Source organism: Periplaneta americana, chromosome 1 (assembly GCF_040183065.1).
Source record: "Periplaneta americana isolate PAMFEO1 chromosome 1, P.americana_PAMFEO1_priV1, whole genome shotgun sequence".
Classification (NCBI taxonomy): Eukaryota; Metazoa; Arthropoda; class Insecta; order Blattodea; family Blattidae; genus Periplaneta; species Periplaneta americana.
This window is the reverse complement of record NC_091117.1, coordinates 185,351,682-185,368,680: the sequence shown is the minus strand read 5'-3', so window position 1 is coordinate 185,368,680 and position 16,999 is coordinate 185,351,682. Positions and strand designations below refer to the sequence as shown.

At 35.5% G+C, this 16,999-nt stretch overlaps 1 protein-coding gene and 1 non-coding gene across 2 annotated transcripts in view; both read right to left on the bottom strand.

Annotated features, from left to right (window-relative positions):
* LOC138705165 (protein takeout-like) overlaps positions 1-16,607 on the bottom strand; it is a 54,429-nt gene extending 37,822 nt beyond the window's left edge. Inside the window, exon 1 of the mRNA XM_069833836.1 lies at positions 16,491-16,607. Coding sequence (XP_069689937.1) covers positions 16,491-16,557 — 67 coding nt within the window. The 5' untranslated portion in view covers positions 16,558-16,607. The remainder of the gene's footprint in view (positions 1-16,490) is intronic.
* Positions 11,889-11,961, bottom strand: TRNAP-AGG (transfer RNA proline (anticodon AGG)). The gene has a single exon. It is a non-coding gene; the product is annotated as a tRNA-Pro (tRNA).
* Positions 16,608-16,999: the final 392 nt, after the last annotated feature.

The window sequence follows — 16,999 nt, the reverse complement described above, 5'->3', positions numbered from 1 at the left end:
AGTGCAGTTACAGTACCGAATTGCAATGTACCTACTACAAGATACATTCTCAGTGTCTCAAACGTAAATATTTTTCGGTTATCTGCTAAAGTTTGTACTGTACTGTCTCTATGTCGCATGACGTGATAGGAGCAAAACGAAAAAACCTAACATCATTACAGTCTCTAAGAGACAGTCCTTTATTCTCCGTTATTTTTACATAAAATTGATTTCCACTTCAGTTTTACATGTTCAGTAACCGGTGTACTTGGTGTCTCACTAATTCTCTGCATCATTTTCTAAATTAATTTGAGGGCTTCCGGCATCTCTTGCTCTGACTTTTCTAACCGTGTAATAATTTCAGACACAGTTTGTATGAAAACCAAACTATTCATCAGAACCTTCAAATCCAGAGCGTTTTCCTTTGCGTATTTGTTGGCATTCATTCTACAGTACCCCCACCCACTGTACGCTTTACCACTATACTCAGTACGCCGTAATGCGGATTTCCCACTCAACTGCTCTATTGGGTCCGAAGTCTCAAAGCCTGGATATTACTCTAGTCCAGCCGTGGCGAAAATGTGACTCACGAGCACATTGTGGCTCGCAATGATAGCTACACATCTCTCTTGCTTCCTACCTCCCACAACCCCCACCCTCTCACTCACAAACTCCGTCCCATTTGTATTTGTCTCTGACCTGCGAGTGGCGTATCGTCGCAATGTATTTCTCGAATGGTTATGTACCTCTACAAAAACGAAAGTTTCAAGTAGGATGGGAGGACGCATTTCTTTGCTGCCAAGATGAGAATATTAAATGTATGATTTCTTCACAGTATTACGAGGAAAACTATTATTTAACACAAAACTGCATTATACTAGATGTTACTGATGAAACATTAAAAGGTTAAGTGTTATTATTATTATTATTATTATTATTATTATTATTATTATCATCATCATCATCATCTCTGTAAGTGGATCCTTTTTCAGCAGATGTAGCCTACGAGTAATGCGGTTGGATCTTCAATTTAAACTCAGTGAGGTAGGCGAGACCTCATATATAATGAATATTTGATGTTAAACTCACAGACTTACAATGTGATGTTAAATGAAAGCTAGGTAGGTACCTATAAGGACTTGGCAAATGTGGAACTTTTCAAATCTTTGCCAAAAAAACAAATATCCGAAGCTTCGTTCTTTCGCTTGCTCTTTTGAAGCCATGTTCACTACAACTTACTTTTGTGAAAAATTATTTTCAACAATGAAAATAGTAAAAACCAAATTTAGATCACGACTGACAAACAAATACCTTCGTGATCAACTACGACTGGCAATAAGTGACATAGGCCCTAATTCCTTATTTTGAAACTCTGTCGCAGAGACATTCTGAAGACAGTTAATTTTAGGTCGTAATAATGTGTCCTATGTTTTCTTGTTAATTTCTTTCTTCGTTAAATGTACTAAACATTAGTTCGTAGCCTTGTACTGTATAAGATTATATTTAAGTGCTTGACGTAAGGAAAATGAATATCCGTTAATAAGTCAGACAGTTGCTTCACTTCCACTTCGGGTGTCCGCCTCCCTTCATAGGTGCTATGCACGTTGCAGGTTACACAGTGGCTCGGCGCACGATCACATTTTCGCCACGGCTGCTCTAGTCAGACTTCAGATGCATACAAACATTTGTTCTTCTCTGACACATATCGTCAAGTGAGATATACTGCCTGAAAATGGACGTATGTACGTATCAACCAGAACCTCAATCAGAGATATTCTCCACAAAAGAGTGTAAAAAGGAATTAACAGAAGATGTGTTACATAGATTCAAGAATATATTGAACTGAACTGAATTTACGGGAGAGGGGCACTATGGCCCAATACTGCGACCTGTTACGATCTATTGCGCTAAAGGCTGGTTCACAATAAACCGGAAACGAGAATCGGAACGAAAACGAAAACGGTAAAATTATTAAAATGTACACATTTAAATGTGAGCATTCACAATTAACGGAAAGCTTGCCGGAGCCCGAGATCGGGAACGGAGAGTTGGCCAAGTTTCAACTTTGGCGTTCACGTTTCCGATCACATTCCACTAGATTCATTCTATTGCCATCTAAAAGCTATTTTGTCGTCGTATATTTTGTAGCAAGAAGACTGTGACTTAACCTATGCATTATTTTGTTCTGTGTTGTGTATCATGGAGCAAGTTTTATTTGATGAGATTCTAATATTGAGTGCTGAGGAAAATCCTCAAGTTTACGATAAGCGGCGCACCTCGTATAAAGATGAGAAAATGAAGGAGAATACGTGGCTTTCATTAGCTGCGTCTTTGAACACCGATCGGAAGCGAATCATGTTTTATTACTGTATTGGTTGTATTACACACTACATATTCACGCTTCAATTCAATAACTACTGTTGTGTTCATTTTTGTTCTATTACAAATGTTTCTTCTCTAATTATTTTACGTTATGATAGACTTAAAATAGGTTGTGATAATAAGGATGCATGGGCATATTTACCTAATGAAATGTTTCAGTTGAAATTTCGAAGTTGGTTAACCTGTGTTTATGTTGGCTGACTTGTACTCATGAGAGAACACCATTGGTCAATTATACACAAATAACATCAGAATGCGTAATATCGACTTTACATATCGTTATTGACATACATGTCGATATACATAGTCGTCTACGTTCTCGGTTTATTGTGAATCAAAAATGTTCATATTCACGTCCTCTGCTTCTCGTTCCCGGTTTATTGTGAACCAGCCTTAACCCTCAAGCTAGGCGCATTCCCAAACCCACACCGGCTGACTATACTAAGGTTCGCTGCGTACCCGGGTTTCGAGCAGGCACTCCACTCGTCCCTAGACCAGCCCCCTCCATGCGTCGCCATCCGGCTATCGGGGAATGCTATGGAATGATGACGAAATGGAGGAATGGCGACGGAATGATGTAGATGCCTAGAGTCGACAGCAATTCGGAAGGCGGTAGTCTGCTAGCGTTTCCTAGAGAGAGCAAGGCAGAGTACAACATTGCCACATCGTACTTCATGCGCACGTGCAACACAAATAGCGCAGGAGAGAATTTAAATTATCGAAAGACAAAAATGACCTTAGCCGTTGATTACTGTAAGCATGACACTAAACAAACCCTCTTTCCTTCGCTAACAATATTCTTTGCATTGTTCTCAATCCCACACCATACACATCTACAGTTGTTTCTTGCACGTTAGCAACGTTGCAACCAGCATCAAGATAGCCGGTAGAGTTCTGCTCGTCAATGTTTTTAAAATATTAATATACCTTAAACACTATTTTCCGCGCCTGCCTGTGCAATGCTTGTCTTTTCACAATCTCTTCTTCCATTTATTTATCTTAAACACACACAGTAAATGTTAGTTTTACTTATTCAATGTATTGAAACACTCACACGTGAACAAACGAACTCGGGAAGTACTTGTTATAGACTGATTGCGATTGGTTCTACTGCATAAGCTTGTGACGTCACATACCAGAAATGCTACGGCGCATATAGCAGCCGACCGCCTTCCGAACTGCCGTCTAGTGTAATATGACGAAAAACGCGAGAACCCCGAGAAAAACCCCAACTGCGACCTTGTCCGCCACAAGTGCCACTATGGATTCTTCAATGAAAAATCCCAGACCTGACCGGGACTCGAATCTGGGCCGCCTGCGTGAAAGGCCGGAGGTCTGACCATTAAGCCAAGAATTTTAACGAACATGTGAATAAACTTAAATCAAAAGGAAGGAGAAAATTTCTCCTAGTCACCGCTAAAAAGTTCAAAATCGTTGTTTCTTGAAATAACTCCTATGTGACATATCTATCGATTTTCGAATTTTTGCTCTGTTAAATAACTTAAATGGTGATACAGCAAATAATAAAATAATAAATAATAAAATCTCCTATATTTCTGTCTTTCGAAAATGTAAGAATTCACACTCTCCTATGTACTACTGCCATAAAATGAATAAATGTGTTTTTTCTTACTTCTGAAAATTTTTAAACTTTGCACATAGCAGTTATTGCAGGAACAACGACGATTAATGCAACATTAAATTTGTTAGGAAATCATCATAAAAATATCAAAATAACACATCCTGTCACTAATAAACGAAGACATGATCAACACTTTCGAAGCCTCACGAGCTCGTGGGTTGGGCCTCCATGACTACAATCTTAAGCAGTGGGCGAGAGTATCTTCTAAAAAATTCGATTATCCTCTCCAGGCTTCAAAAACGTTCCTTCAAAACTTTAAAAGACAGCATCGTATAAGCTCAAGGAAAGTGGCAGCATTTGTTCAAACATTGAAATGGAATATGAAGAATCTTTAATACGTACAGCGGAAACATTTGCAGGAAAAATTAATGAAATAAATAATCAGCAGTAATCCGTATAATGCCGAGTGTGTGTCTTTGGACGCCTATTTCTTCTGACAGTACAAGGCTAGTCGTCGACATAAAGGCATAAATATAATATGGAATATTCGGATACTGACCTTCACCACAGATATATTATTTTAATGTACCGAAGTACATATGATATTTCCATGCAGATATTCTGCGTCATCATACGATGAAAGAGTAATGGAACGGAGAAAAATTCTCTCCGGCGCCGGGATTTGAACCCAGGTTTTCAGCTCTACGTGCTGATGCTTTATCCACTAAGCCACACCGGATACAACCACGGCGTCGGACAGAATCGTCTCAGATTAAGCTCCAACTCTTGGGTTCCGTCTTGTGGCCGCCCTCTGCACTACGTCATAAATGTCTATGAACGTAGGACCGACGTCCACACATGTGCTGAGGTGCACTCTTTCATCGTATGATGACGCAGAATATCTGCATGAAATGTCATATGTAATTCAGTACATTAAAATAATATATATGATATGTAAATCACTTCACGGCGCTTATTCCATCGGATCCCGGCCAACTAGTCACTCATAACGAGTGCACCTCAGCACATGTGTGGACTTCGGTTCTACGTTCATAGACATCTATGACGTAGTGCAGAGGGCGGCCACAAGAGGGAACCCAAGAGTTGGAGCTTAATCTGAGACGATTCTGTCCGACGCCGTGGTTGTATCCGGTGTGGCTTAGTGGATAAAGCATCAGCACGTAGAGCTGAAAACCCGGGTTCAAATCCCGGCGCCGGAGAGAATTTTTCTCCGTTCCATTACTCTTTCATCGCTTCACCACAGAGTTTTTATATTAAAGTTACATTCAGTTGTCTACCTATTAGTTCTGCTGTCCTATTCTACAAGACATGTTAATACAGAGTGTATATAAATATGTGTCCATAAATGTGGGGGTGTATTCCTGTCACCAAAACATAAAAAAGTTCGTATGAACATGGGTCCGCAAACCCTTCGTTAGGGAATTATGAGAGGAATTTCTTGTAGTGACCCCTGATTATGTCATTCAATTTAAACTTGAATTCTTCCCACTTTCTTCATTACAGTTGGTCATGACATTTGTTTTGTTTTGTCTGATTGCCTTTTGTTCTGTTTTGTATTATTTTTTTACTTAGTTATTTAACGACGTTGTATCAACTAGGAGGTTATTCGGCGTCCAGGAGATTGGTGATAGTGGACACATATATAGATACACCCTGTATATGCTTGGCAAAAATGTGGATACAATACAGGAAGAAAAATAAACTCTTTCAGAAATGTACAGTAGTGGCAAAAAAACCGGACCTACCCTTGTAGCTGATACAAAAGAATCCTGTGCTGTGTATTTTGTCAAAATGTGGTAATTTGAATATGGATGGTGAAGCCAGAGGTATGTACTGCTATTTAATGTAAGAATACGCAGTTATCTTTGCCGAATAGAGGTAGAAATGTAATACTGATGCCAGATGAAAATAAAACTCTCAAAGTTTTTTCGTCTGTAAGTTTGAGGCACTGAAGGAAACAAAAGACGGTAAGAATCGAACAAATGCAATAAAATTCATTGTTACAATTAATTGTACAAGATGGATGTGTTTTGTGACTAGCAAAATTTGAATCTATGACTCTGAACTCTGCTACAAGGGTCGGTCCGTTTTTGTTTTTGTTTTTTTTTTTTTTTGCCAGTACTGTACTTCAAACAATATTACGTTGGGAAATAGTGTCTGTTATGTCGACGAGTGTGAAGAATCAGCCATTATAAGATGCCTGTATTGTGAAAAGATGCTGTGTCCTGAACATTTCTTGGTGAACTCGCATTATCGTGTGTGAACATAACAGGTGAATTTACCCTAAATATTATCCATTTCGTCTTAAATGCAAATGTGAACATATACCACTTTTAGATTTCTAACAGGGATGAAAGAAAGTAGTTTCTTCGCCTCTAGTGCTCTCTGCAAGTATGTTATGAGCAAGTTGCGCGCAAGAACGACATGCAATCCAGATTTTTAAAATTGCTATATTTTCACAAAATATGCAATTTCAAAACGCGAGACCTTCACCATCGTTTTCAGGAATCAGTTTACATTAACACTTTCAGCCAAATCCATTGTGCCCTACTGGTTAGAATATAAACGTCGATTCAGTATTCGCAGAGAATTCCAAGAAAAATAAAAGTGAAACTGCAGTTCAACCATTTAGTTTACCGCGCCAAGCGAAACGCATGTTCCTTCCCGCCATTAAAGTTAACTTGATTAACTAATACTCTGCTATTAATCCAAGGGGCATATTTACAACTCATAAAGAGATTTACGAAACACTAATATGTTTAACTTTTACTCCGCATCCCGCTTCGCGTCTTTGACTTGTCTATAGAATTCGACTGCCGCGCCGGTTGGACGAAAGAAAGCATCTTTTGCAGTTACCCCATCGTGCAATGCCCACAGCTCCCTTTACTAATGAATAATAGACCTGCAAAAAGGAAAAAAAAAACACACCAGTTTCCATACCTAGTAAAATAAAAAAATATATTGATATAAAGAATCCAAAAAATGAATTTAAAATATAATAGCTAGTATAATTATGTTGTACATGTAGCTAATCGGCAATGTATGCAATGGGAGGAAAGAAACTGGCCACCCTACCCCATTATCGCCTGGCTTAGTTGCCTCATGAGTGATGTTTTATTGGTGTCATTTATGAGGTTCAGACTTGTCTTCGGACAGTTGAATGAAAACAAAAATCAGATTGTCTTCACATTACATAATCAAATAAATAGGGCAAATATTGGTGTAAAATTACGTCACTTTCCCTAGAATTACTGAATTTCTTAAACAGCGTTTACACAGTTAAAATCGCTCTTCAGAGAGTGACGACGCGTTAGTACAACATAGTATTCATGTTAACGCTGAAAGCCTCCTATTTAATAATTAATCAACTATGATTCAGTCTCACTGGAATAGGCCTACATCCTTTACAACACATTACGTACAAAAATTGTTAATGATCTAAAATGCCCATTCAAGTGAACGTTTTAAATTATCAGTCCCTGTCATTTTAACTTCAATGCATCGCAAATGAAATGTAATTTAATTTGCAATAAAGGGGCAGCGCGTTGAAAATTTGGTCCATAGTGATGCAAACAACGGGTGAAAAACAGAATAGGAGAAGCAATTTCGTAAGATTTGCTGCTAATATGGCACTGTTTGCAGAAAAGGAGATGATATTAAGGGACTAAATGGGGCTAAATGACAGCTGTGAGCAGTATGGGATGAAGACGAAAACAATGGCTATCGGAAGAAAATTAATTAATTAATTTATTTATTTATTTACTTATTTATTTATTTATTTATTCATTTATTTATTTATTTATTTATTTATTTATTTAGCTAATAATTATAACATAAAATATAATATATGCAGAAAAACTTTACCTCGCCTCTGAAAAAGTAGAACTCGTGCTCAGGGGCGGATTCCAGAATTGAAATTTGTTTTGTGTTTACTACACAATAAGAATATATATCAATTTAAAAGTACAATTTTTTAATTTTTATAAAATCCATACATTACTTTTTAAATTTAATACTTAGAACTATTGGAATTGACAAGATTAGGATATTTAAATATAAATTTGTTATATATTCTTGGGCCTAAATTACTACTATGACTAAATACTGCAGCAGTGAATAATTCGAAATGAGGCAGTAGAGCAAGTGAACAGCTTCAAATACTTGAGGTGTACTATAAACAGTAACATGAGCTGCTGCCAGAAAGTCAAAAGGAGGATAGCAATGGTCAAGGAAGTTTTAATAGAAAAAGGAGCATCTTCTGCGGACCTCTCGAAAAAGAACTAAGGAAGATACTAGTGAAGTGCTTTGTGTGGTGTATGGCATTTTATGGGGCAGAAACATGGACATTACGACGAAGTGAAGAGAAACGATTAGAAACATTTGAAATGTGTATTTATGGAGAAGCATAATGCTGAAACTGATCAAGAAGAGAAAAAGAAATTGAGTCACTGGCTAATAAGAAACTGCGTACTGAAGGATGTACTGGAAGGAAAGAAGAGTTCGGAGTAGAAAAAGATATCAGATGGTAGGCAACATTACGATACATGGATCTTATGCGAAGACTAAGAGGAAAGCGGAAAATAGGGAAGATTGGATAATGCTGCGTTTGCAGTGAAAGACCTGCCTTTGGGCAGAATACTAAGAATTTATTTATTTATTTATTTATTTATTTATTTATTTATTTATTTATTTATTTATTTATTTATTATTTTGCTAATAATTGTAACATAAAATATAATACATATAGAAAAACTTTAGCTCGCCCCTGAAAGAGTAGAACTCGTGCTCAGGGGCGGATTCCTTAATTGAAATTAATAATTATACAATACAATTTGTTTTATGTCTAGTGTGCAATTATAGTATATAAATTTAAATTTACAATTTTTCAATTTTTATAAAATCCATACATAACTTTTTTAATTTAATACTAGAACTATTAGAATTGACAAGATTAGGATATTTAAATATAAATTTGTTATATATTCTTGGGCCTAAATTACTACTATGATTAAATACTGTAATAGTGTTGCATTTTGGTTCAAACAATCTTAAAGAATTCATCATACCTTTTGTTTCATAACTATGAGAATACAATTCAAAATTATTTCGATTTTTATGTATGAATTTTATTAATACAATATAATAAATTTGTCTTACGTTAAGTACATTAAAGTCTAGAAACAAATTTTGAGATGGAAAATCAATAGGTTTAGGAAGACATATTTTAATTATTTTCTTTTGTAATAAATAAAGTGGATTAAAATTGGATTTAAATGAGCTACTCCATCCTATAATTCCATACATAATTACCGATTGAAATAAAGTTAAATATATTGTACGTAATAAACTTATTGACAAGTAATTTCTCAATAAAACAAAATAATATACTATTTTACGTAATTTATTACAAAGGTAATTAATATGTTGGTTCCATTTTAAATGATTATCGAAAATTATGCCTCTTTAATAATAGGACTCTTTAATAATCGGACATTTACACTGTATAAGATAACAATCAGAATTATATAATTTAATACTTAATATAGATGTAGGAGGTTTGTTACATTTTTCAGATAATGAGAATGGAATAATTATGGTTTTATTTTCGTTGATAGATAATTTATGTCAAGCCATTTTTTTTATTAATTTAAGTCCATTATTTGAATTATTATATGCATCATACTATTCAATGAATAGTGATTTCTGTGCAAAAAAAAAAAAAAAACTAACTTGGTGCCATCAATCTTATAACTCCTTCTTTCACCTCGGATACTCTGTTTACCTGTGCTCAAGGCATTTTAATACTTATGAGTAATTCACCTTGACCTATACACACGCATATATTGCAATCTGTACAAGAAGTTTCGACCATCACAAGATTATATAAATGAACCAGCAGTATAAATTCACCGAAGGCATCTCTAATCTTACATCAGTGATGTGAAGGTTCCTGCTGCTAGCAAGTCTTGTTGGCATAATTGGCACGGTATTGGAGTAGAGCAGGCCAACAGCTGATGACGGTCTGTGGTCTGTGGGGGGAAAACGACTTGTTTGTGCTTCATTTCTTAATTTCTCATTTTCTACGTCCCTTTCGATTCTACTAAAGTAATGTAACTAGGATTTATATTGTAACAGAGGTAAATAGGAGTACATAAACTATTTTTCAAATTGCTAACACTTCGGCCTACATTCGCCATTTATTGATTTATAATAGCTTCGTCCGGCTTGCAACCAAAGTAATGGCGTTCCATGGGAAGAATATAGTAAGAGCCAAAATAGTAGTGAATAACCTTTTGATAGAACAGGTAACTGATTTTAACTATTTAGGGGTCTTCCTAGGAAATGATAGGACAAAGGATATTAATAGAAAATTAAACCTGTTCCGACATATTTGTGGTACAATTAAGAGAACACTAGGAGGGAAAACTAGAAGAGAAACTCTGCTCAAGTTCTATAACGTTTTAGTCGACACCTATGGAGTATCGGTCAGCGCGTCTGGCCGCGAAATGAGGTGGACCGGGTTCGAATCCCGGTCGGGGCAAGTTACTTGGTTGAGGTTTTTTCTGGGGTTTTCTCTCAACCCAATACGAGTAAATGCTGGGTAACTTTCGGTGCTGGACCCCGGACTCATTTCACCGGCATTATCACCATTTCATTCAGACGCTAAATAACCCAGATGTTGATACAGCGTCGTAAAATAACCCAATAAAATAAAAAAGTATAACGTTTTAGCTTTACCTGTATTTATGTATGCCTCGGAATGCTGGGTCCTTAATAAAAGCATGATAAGAAGAGTGGAAGCAGCAGAACTGAGATTTCTTCGATATGTAGCAGGATATACTCTTTTAGACAAGAAAAGGAATGAAGATATTCGCAAAGAACTTCAAATAGTCAGCATAGTAACAAAAATAGAAGAATATATAAATAAATGGTTTGAACACGTCAGCAGATTGAATGAAGAAAGGCTGCCCCGTATGATCCTAAATTACAAGCCTCAAGGTCACAGAAGTCGAGGACGACCAACCATAGATGGAGTGATCAACTATACTTTGGAGCCGGAACAGATCAGTAATGATCTAATCCATGAAGGAAATGATGATGATGATGATGACGACGATGATGATGATGATGATGATAATAGCTTCGTAATAGAAAATATCTACTCACATTCATACGTATTACCAAACATTGCTAATATTCTTGCAACATTTTTTTATTAAATTCGGAAATATTGACTAATCAAGCACTCTTTAAAATTCCATTGTGCTCTCTAGTGAGATAATGTCGAACTCCTCACAAAGATGACGATCGCATCTCAACTCGATTACCTCCATTTACAGAACTGCGTCCTGGAATTCTTTAAAACTCGCTAAAACCATTGTCCAAATTTCTCCGTAAATTACGAATTTCAAACTCGTTCATAAATATTTTACAATTCATTTTGTTTTCAGATAAATCTAGTTCAATATAATAAAAGTTTCAAGTTCAATCTGTAAGATTTATCTATTTTGCAAATGTTTATTTGCTATAACATTGTATATGGAATATTAACGTTTTCGCCTTTTCGGTATCATCAGATACTGTTAAGAAACACGAAATCTAAACCTTGAACAAATTAAAATGTACATAGTAATATGCATGACAAAATGGACTTTCATGAGTTTTTTGTAGTTATGTTTTATTAATGAAAAAAGTTTGTTTTGAAAAAGATTTCCAGGAAAAATGTAGATTTGGAAAATATCGATATGATTTCTGGTACATATAACTCATGTTACAAAACACTTACAAAATAATTGACAAAAGTATTACATATTATATCCTGCATTACTCCATTAACAGAAATACAAATATTATAGGTTTATTAATTTGTTCTACATAATAATATCTGTAATATTGACAATTAATATATGAGGAGAAAAATTCGCTCCGGCGCCGGGGATCGAACCCGGGTCCTTGGTTCTCCTTACCAAACGCTCTGACCACTGAGCTACGCCGAATTCAATCCACATCACCGGACCGAACCCTCCTCCTTCAATGTTTCCCTTTGTGCCCCTGACTCCAAGTTAGGCATATATGTTGACGTATATGTCCAATGTCAACTGCCATTATATTAGGAGCGCACTCAGTTGAGTGATTTGTTTGGCCGGGATTCCGCAGTTAAGTGCACAGTAATCTGTACAGACATATGCACTGCAGCTATGAGAATATTATAGATTTATTAATTTTTCCTACAGAATAATATCTGTAATATTGACAATTAATATTTGAGGGTTCGATCCCCGGCGCCGGAGCGAATTTTTCTCCTCAAATATTAAGAAATACGAATATCAGCAAATTAATGAAATATTAGTGGAAAAGACTCAATTGTTGAATTTGTTGACTCTGTTCTCAGTACGCATTAAACCATCAAGAAGAATACCCACACGTAAGCTGAGGCATACACATGAATGAATGAATGAATGAATGAATGAATGAATGAATGAATGAATGAAATAGCCTTTGGATTTCCCGTGAAGGGCTATGGCCTCCTAAAAAGGGGAGCTCTTTAGAGATCATGCGGTGAGCTAATCCGCATGACGGTAGGTTCTGTTCTATATAAGTTTTGTTCATCGTTCGTGTGTGTACACTTGCACTCACTCGATACTTGCAAACTGTAGCGATCTCCATTCTTCTCGGTTCTTGGCGGTTCTGGACCACAGGAGTCCAGCTAGGCTCTTACATAATTGAATTTCCATTCTCCCACCCCTCGCAGTACAACCGTTTGCACGTTTTTTGAAATACATCTTACCACCCATTCTAAAAGCCTACAAGCTTATGTTTTTACCAATATACAATGGTGTTTGCTACAATTTGAATGCAGTACTTTTTACACGCAATCAATAAATTCAAGATTTGATGAATGAAGAACAGCCAAATGTATTGCTAACCAACTATTGACGATTAATTGTAACAGCATGGCAACGTATTACGACACATAAGATTTTATCAAATTTTATCAATTATATATTGTTAATTTTATAACAAATGTTATTTAAATATAAAATAGATTGATATTATGTCACCATTCCACTCATAATTCCCCGGTAATTAGTTACAAATTAACACAATTTCAACCCACGTCTATGAATACGTCGTACATTTACACTTACAACTTACAGACGGCATAACTTACTTTACCTACACAATTTCAACCCCATCTATGAATACGTATAACTTAACCCACATCTAAGAATACGTCGTACATTTACACTTACAACTTACAGACTGCATAAATTACTTTACCTACACAATTTCAACCTCCATCTATGAATACGTATAACTTAACCCACATCTAAGAATACGTCGTACATTTACACTTACAGCTTACAGACTGCATAGATTACTTTACCTACACAATTTCAACCTCCATCTATGAATACGTATAACTTACTTTACCTACACAATTTCAACCCACATCTAAGAATACGTCGTACATTTACACTTACAACTTACAGACGGCATAACTTACTTTACCCACACAATTTCAACCCCATCTATGAATACGTATAACTTAACCCACATCTAAGAATACGTCGTACATTTACACTTACAACTTACAGACTGCATAAATTACTTTACCTACACAATTTCAACCCACATCTATGAATACGTATAACTTACTTTACCTACACGATTTCAACCCCATCTCTGAATACGTGTAACTTACTTTACCTCCACAATTTCAACCCACATCTATGAATACGTCGTACATTTACACTTACAACTTACAGACGACAAAACTTACTTTACCTACACAATTTCAACCCACATCTATGAATACGTATAACTTACTTTACCTACACAATTTCAACCCCATCTCTGAATACGTATAACTTACTTTACCTACACAATTTCAACCCACATCTATGCATACGTATAACTTACTTTACCTACACAATTTCAACCCTCATGTATGAATACGTATAACTTACTTTACCTACAAAATTTCAACCCCCATGTATGAATACGTATAACTTACTTTACCTACACAATTTCAACCCACATCTATGAATACGTATAACTTACTTTACCTACACAATTTCAACCCATATCTATGAATACGTATAACTTAATTTACCTACACAATTTCAACCCATATCTATGAATACGTATAACTTACTTTACCTACACAATTTCAACCCATATCTATGCTATGAATAAGTATAACTTACTTTACCTACACAATTTCAACCCACATCTATGAATACGTATAACTGACTTTACCTACACAATTTCAACCCACATCTATGAATACGTATAACTTACTTTACCTACACAATTTCAACCCACATCTATGAATACGTATAACTTACTTTACCTACACAATTTCAACCCATATCTATGAATACATATAACTTACTTTACCTACACAATTTCAACCCACATCTATGAATACGTCGTACTTTTATACTTAAAACTTATACTGTAGATTACATTACCTACACAATTTTCAACTCACATCTGTGAATATGTCCTACATATGCACATTCAACGGCATAGCTTACATTAGATACTCAATTTCAACCTACATCTATAAATACGTCGTACATTTGCACTTACAATTTATAGACAGCACAGTTTACATTGCCTACATAATTTTCAACCCACATCTATGAATACGTCGTACATACGCACATACAACTTATAGACGGCATAGGTTACATAATCTACATAGAATCAATCTCAATCTGACACCTATGAACACGTCGTTCTCGGTAGCGCAGTTGGTATAGCGCTAGCCTTCTATGTTCAAGATTGCGGGTTCGATCCCGGCCGAGGTCGATGGCATTTAAGTGTGTTTAAAAGCGTCATGCTAATGTCAGTAGATTTACTGGCATGTAGAAGAACTCCTGCGGGACAAAATTCCAGCACACCGGCGACGCTGATATAACCTCTGCAGTTTCGAACGTCGTTAAATGAACCATAATTTAAATTTCTATGAATACGTCACATACAACATCCAACAGCTGTTTCACAACACCTACAGTCATAATAGCAGCAGAAATGCACAACACATATAATACGCGTAAGTTTCATGCATGATCTTAATAATTAACTAATAATTAATTTTAATATAGATAAACTTGTTTGCAATTGCACAGGATTTGGACTTAAATAACGTGAATGAAACTCATAATTTTATATTATATTTCACATTTTAATTTTAATTTATCATCTTGACTATTACACTTTTACTACGTCATACTACTTTTGACCAATAAAACGGTACGAAAGGAGGTCTTTCAATCAATCATGGCTGCTTATCGCACAATTTTATCGCTTCCCTAGCATTTGTTTTTATCACTGGACTAGCATTTGTTTCTTTGCCAACATTTCAAACTGCAAATTCTTTACAGTACTATAAAACATGCTTTGCAATCGTAATTTGCTTCCCGCATAGATAGTAGACTGAAAATGTCGGTCTTTTCAAACATTTTGGTGAAGATAACATTAGTGAAATAGAATTTTAGTATGTCAATTAATATCTATTTTATTGTATTTGAGTAGGCCTACTTTATTTCTTCTACTCTGCATATACGTTCTTCTGTTTTTATCACCTCCCCACCATTTGTTTCTTTGTTTGCCAACATTTCAAACTGCAAATTCTTTACGGTACTACAAAACATGCTTTGCGATCGTCATTTGTTTATAGCATGAAAATGGCGGCTTCGTTCAAACGTTTTGGTGAAGCTGACATTAATGAAATAGAATTTCAGTAAGTCAATTAATATTTTAGTGTATTAGTGTACTTTATTTCTTCTAATCTGTATGTACTTTCTTCTAATAGTGTAGAAGTAAATTAAATCCCATTCGAGTTTTGATTTTCTCCAGATAAATCTGCTCGTGTTCTAATCGCTAATTTATCGATAAAATCAAAACCTCTAGTGAAATTACTGTTGATACATCATAATTATGTTGTAATATTAATAATCTTGTATGTCAGCAAAATTATACAATTTTATCATTATGTTATAGATACTGATTTTTATATTTTATGTGTTATATTAATTAAATATTTACAGTTACATGTTAGTATTATATTGATTTTAGTGCAACGGATAGAGAAGTTTTAGATTGGAAATTAAATTTACGAGTACCGGTAGGCCTACTGTATATGTGGTTGAAGGGAATTCCGCCTGGACTGCACCGGTGCCGGGTAATGAACTATGTTGCTATGCAGGCGGTTCTGCGTGTTAGATACCATTGTGTTTCATCAAATCGATTTTCACGTTATTGAAAACTCACATAAGGCCTTATTTAATAAAAAGACATCTTATTAACAATCGATTGCAATAATAACAGTTGTTCGAAATTACGCTATAGAATTCTTCACATAATTTTTAATTATTTCGACTCAAGAGTGAAAACAGAGGATGGCCTACCTCAAAAAGCACTCACTAGAACTAAAGAGGACTATATCACTAATTTCATAGGACTGTATTTTTCACGTAACACTAAACTTGTTATAGAATAAAATATTACTTACGGACAGGCAGAGTGCCTTTGCAGGCAGCAGCCACAAGCACAACTATGATAGCTGAAACACGCATCATGAATGCGTAACGTTTTCTGGAGATGTTGAGTGACTCCTCAAGATATAAGCCTAGAGAACAAGAGCAAAAAAAACCGAACCGGTTTATCAGGAATCACTACGAACCTTGGGATAATTGAAACAGATGTAAATTGTACGGCTCCTCGTATAAAAAAAAACCTCAATGGCGTAATGCAAATAAAAGTTGGCCGTGAGGTATGTCATAGTTATTAGTTATGACAGTTTTATGCCGCATTGAAATCTCTGTCCCAGGTTCAAATCAGCAAGAAGTATTATCACAGTCTAGCAGATAGATAGATGGATTTATTGAGTAATATTACACATACAGATGTTATATTATTGTAATTTTCTCTAAAATCCAGTGCATGGGTCTTGTGACCGTACGTGCTTTGTACCTAACACAAGTCCTACATTGTAGGTCTCACTCCCCTCACCTATGATTA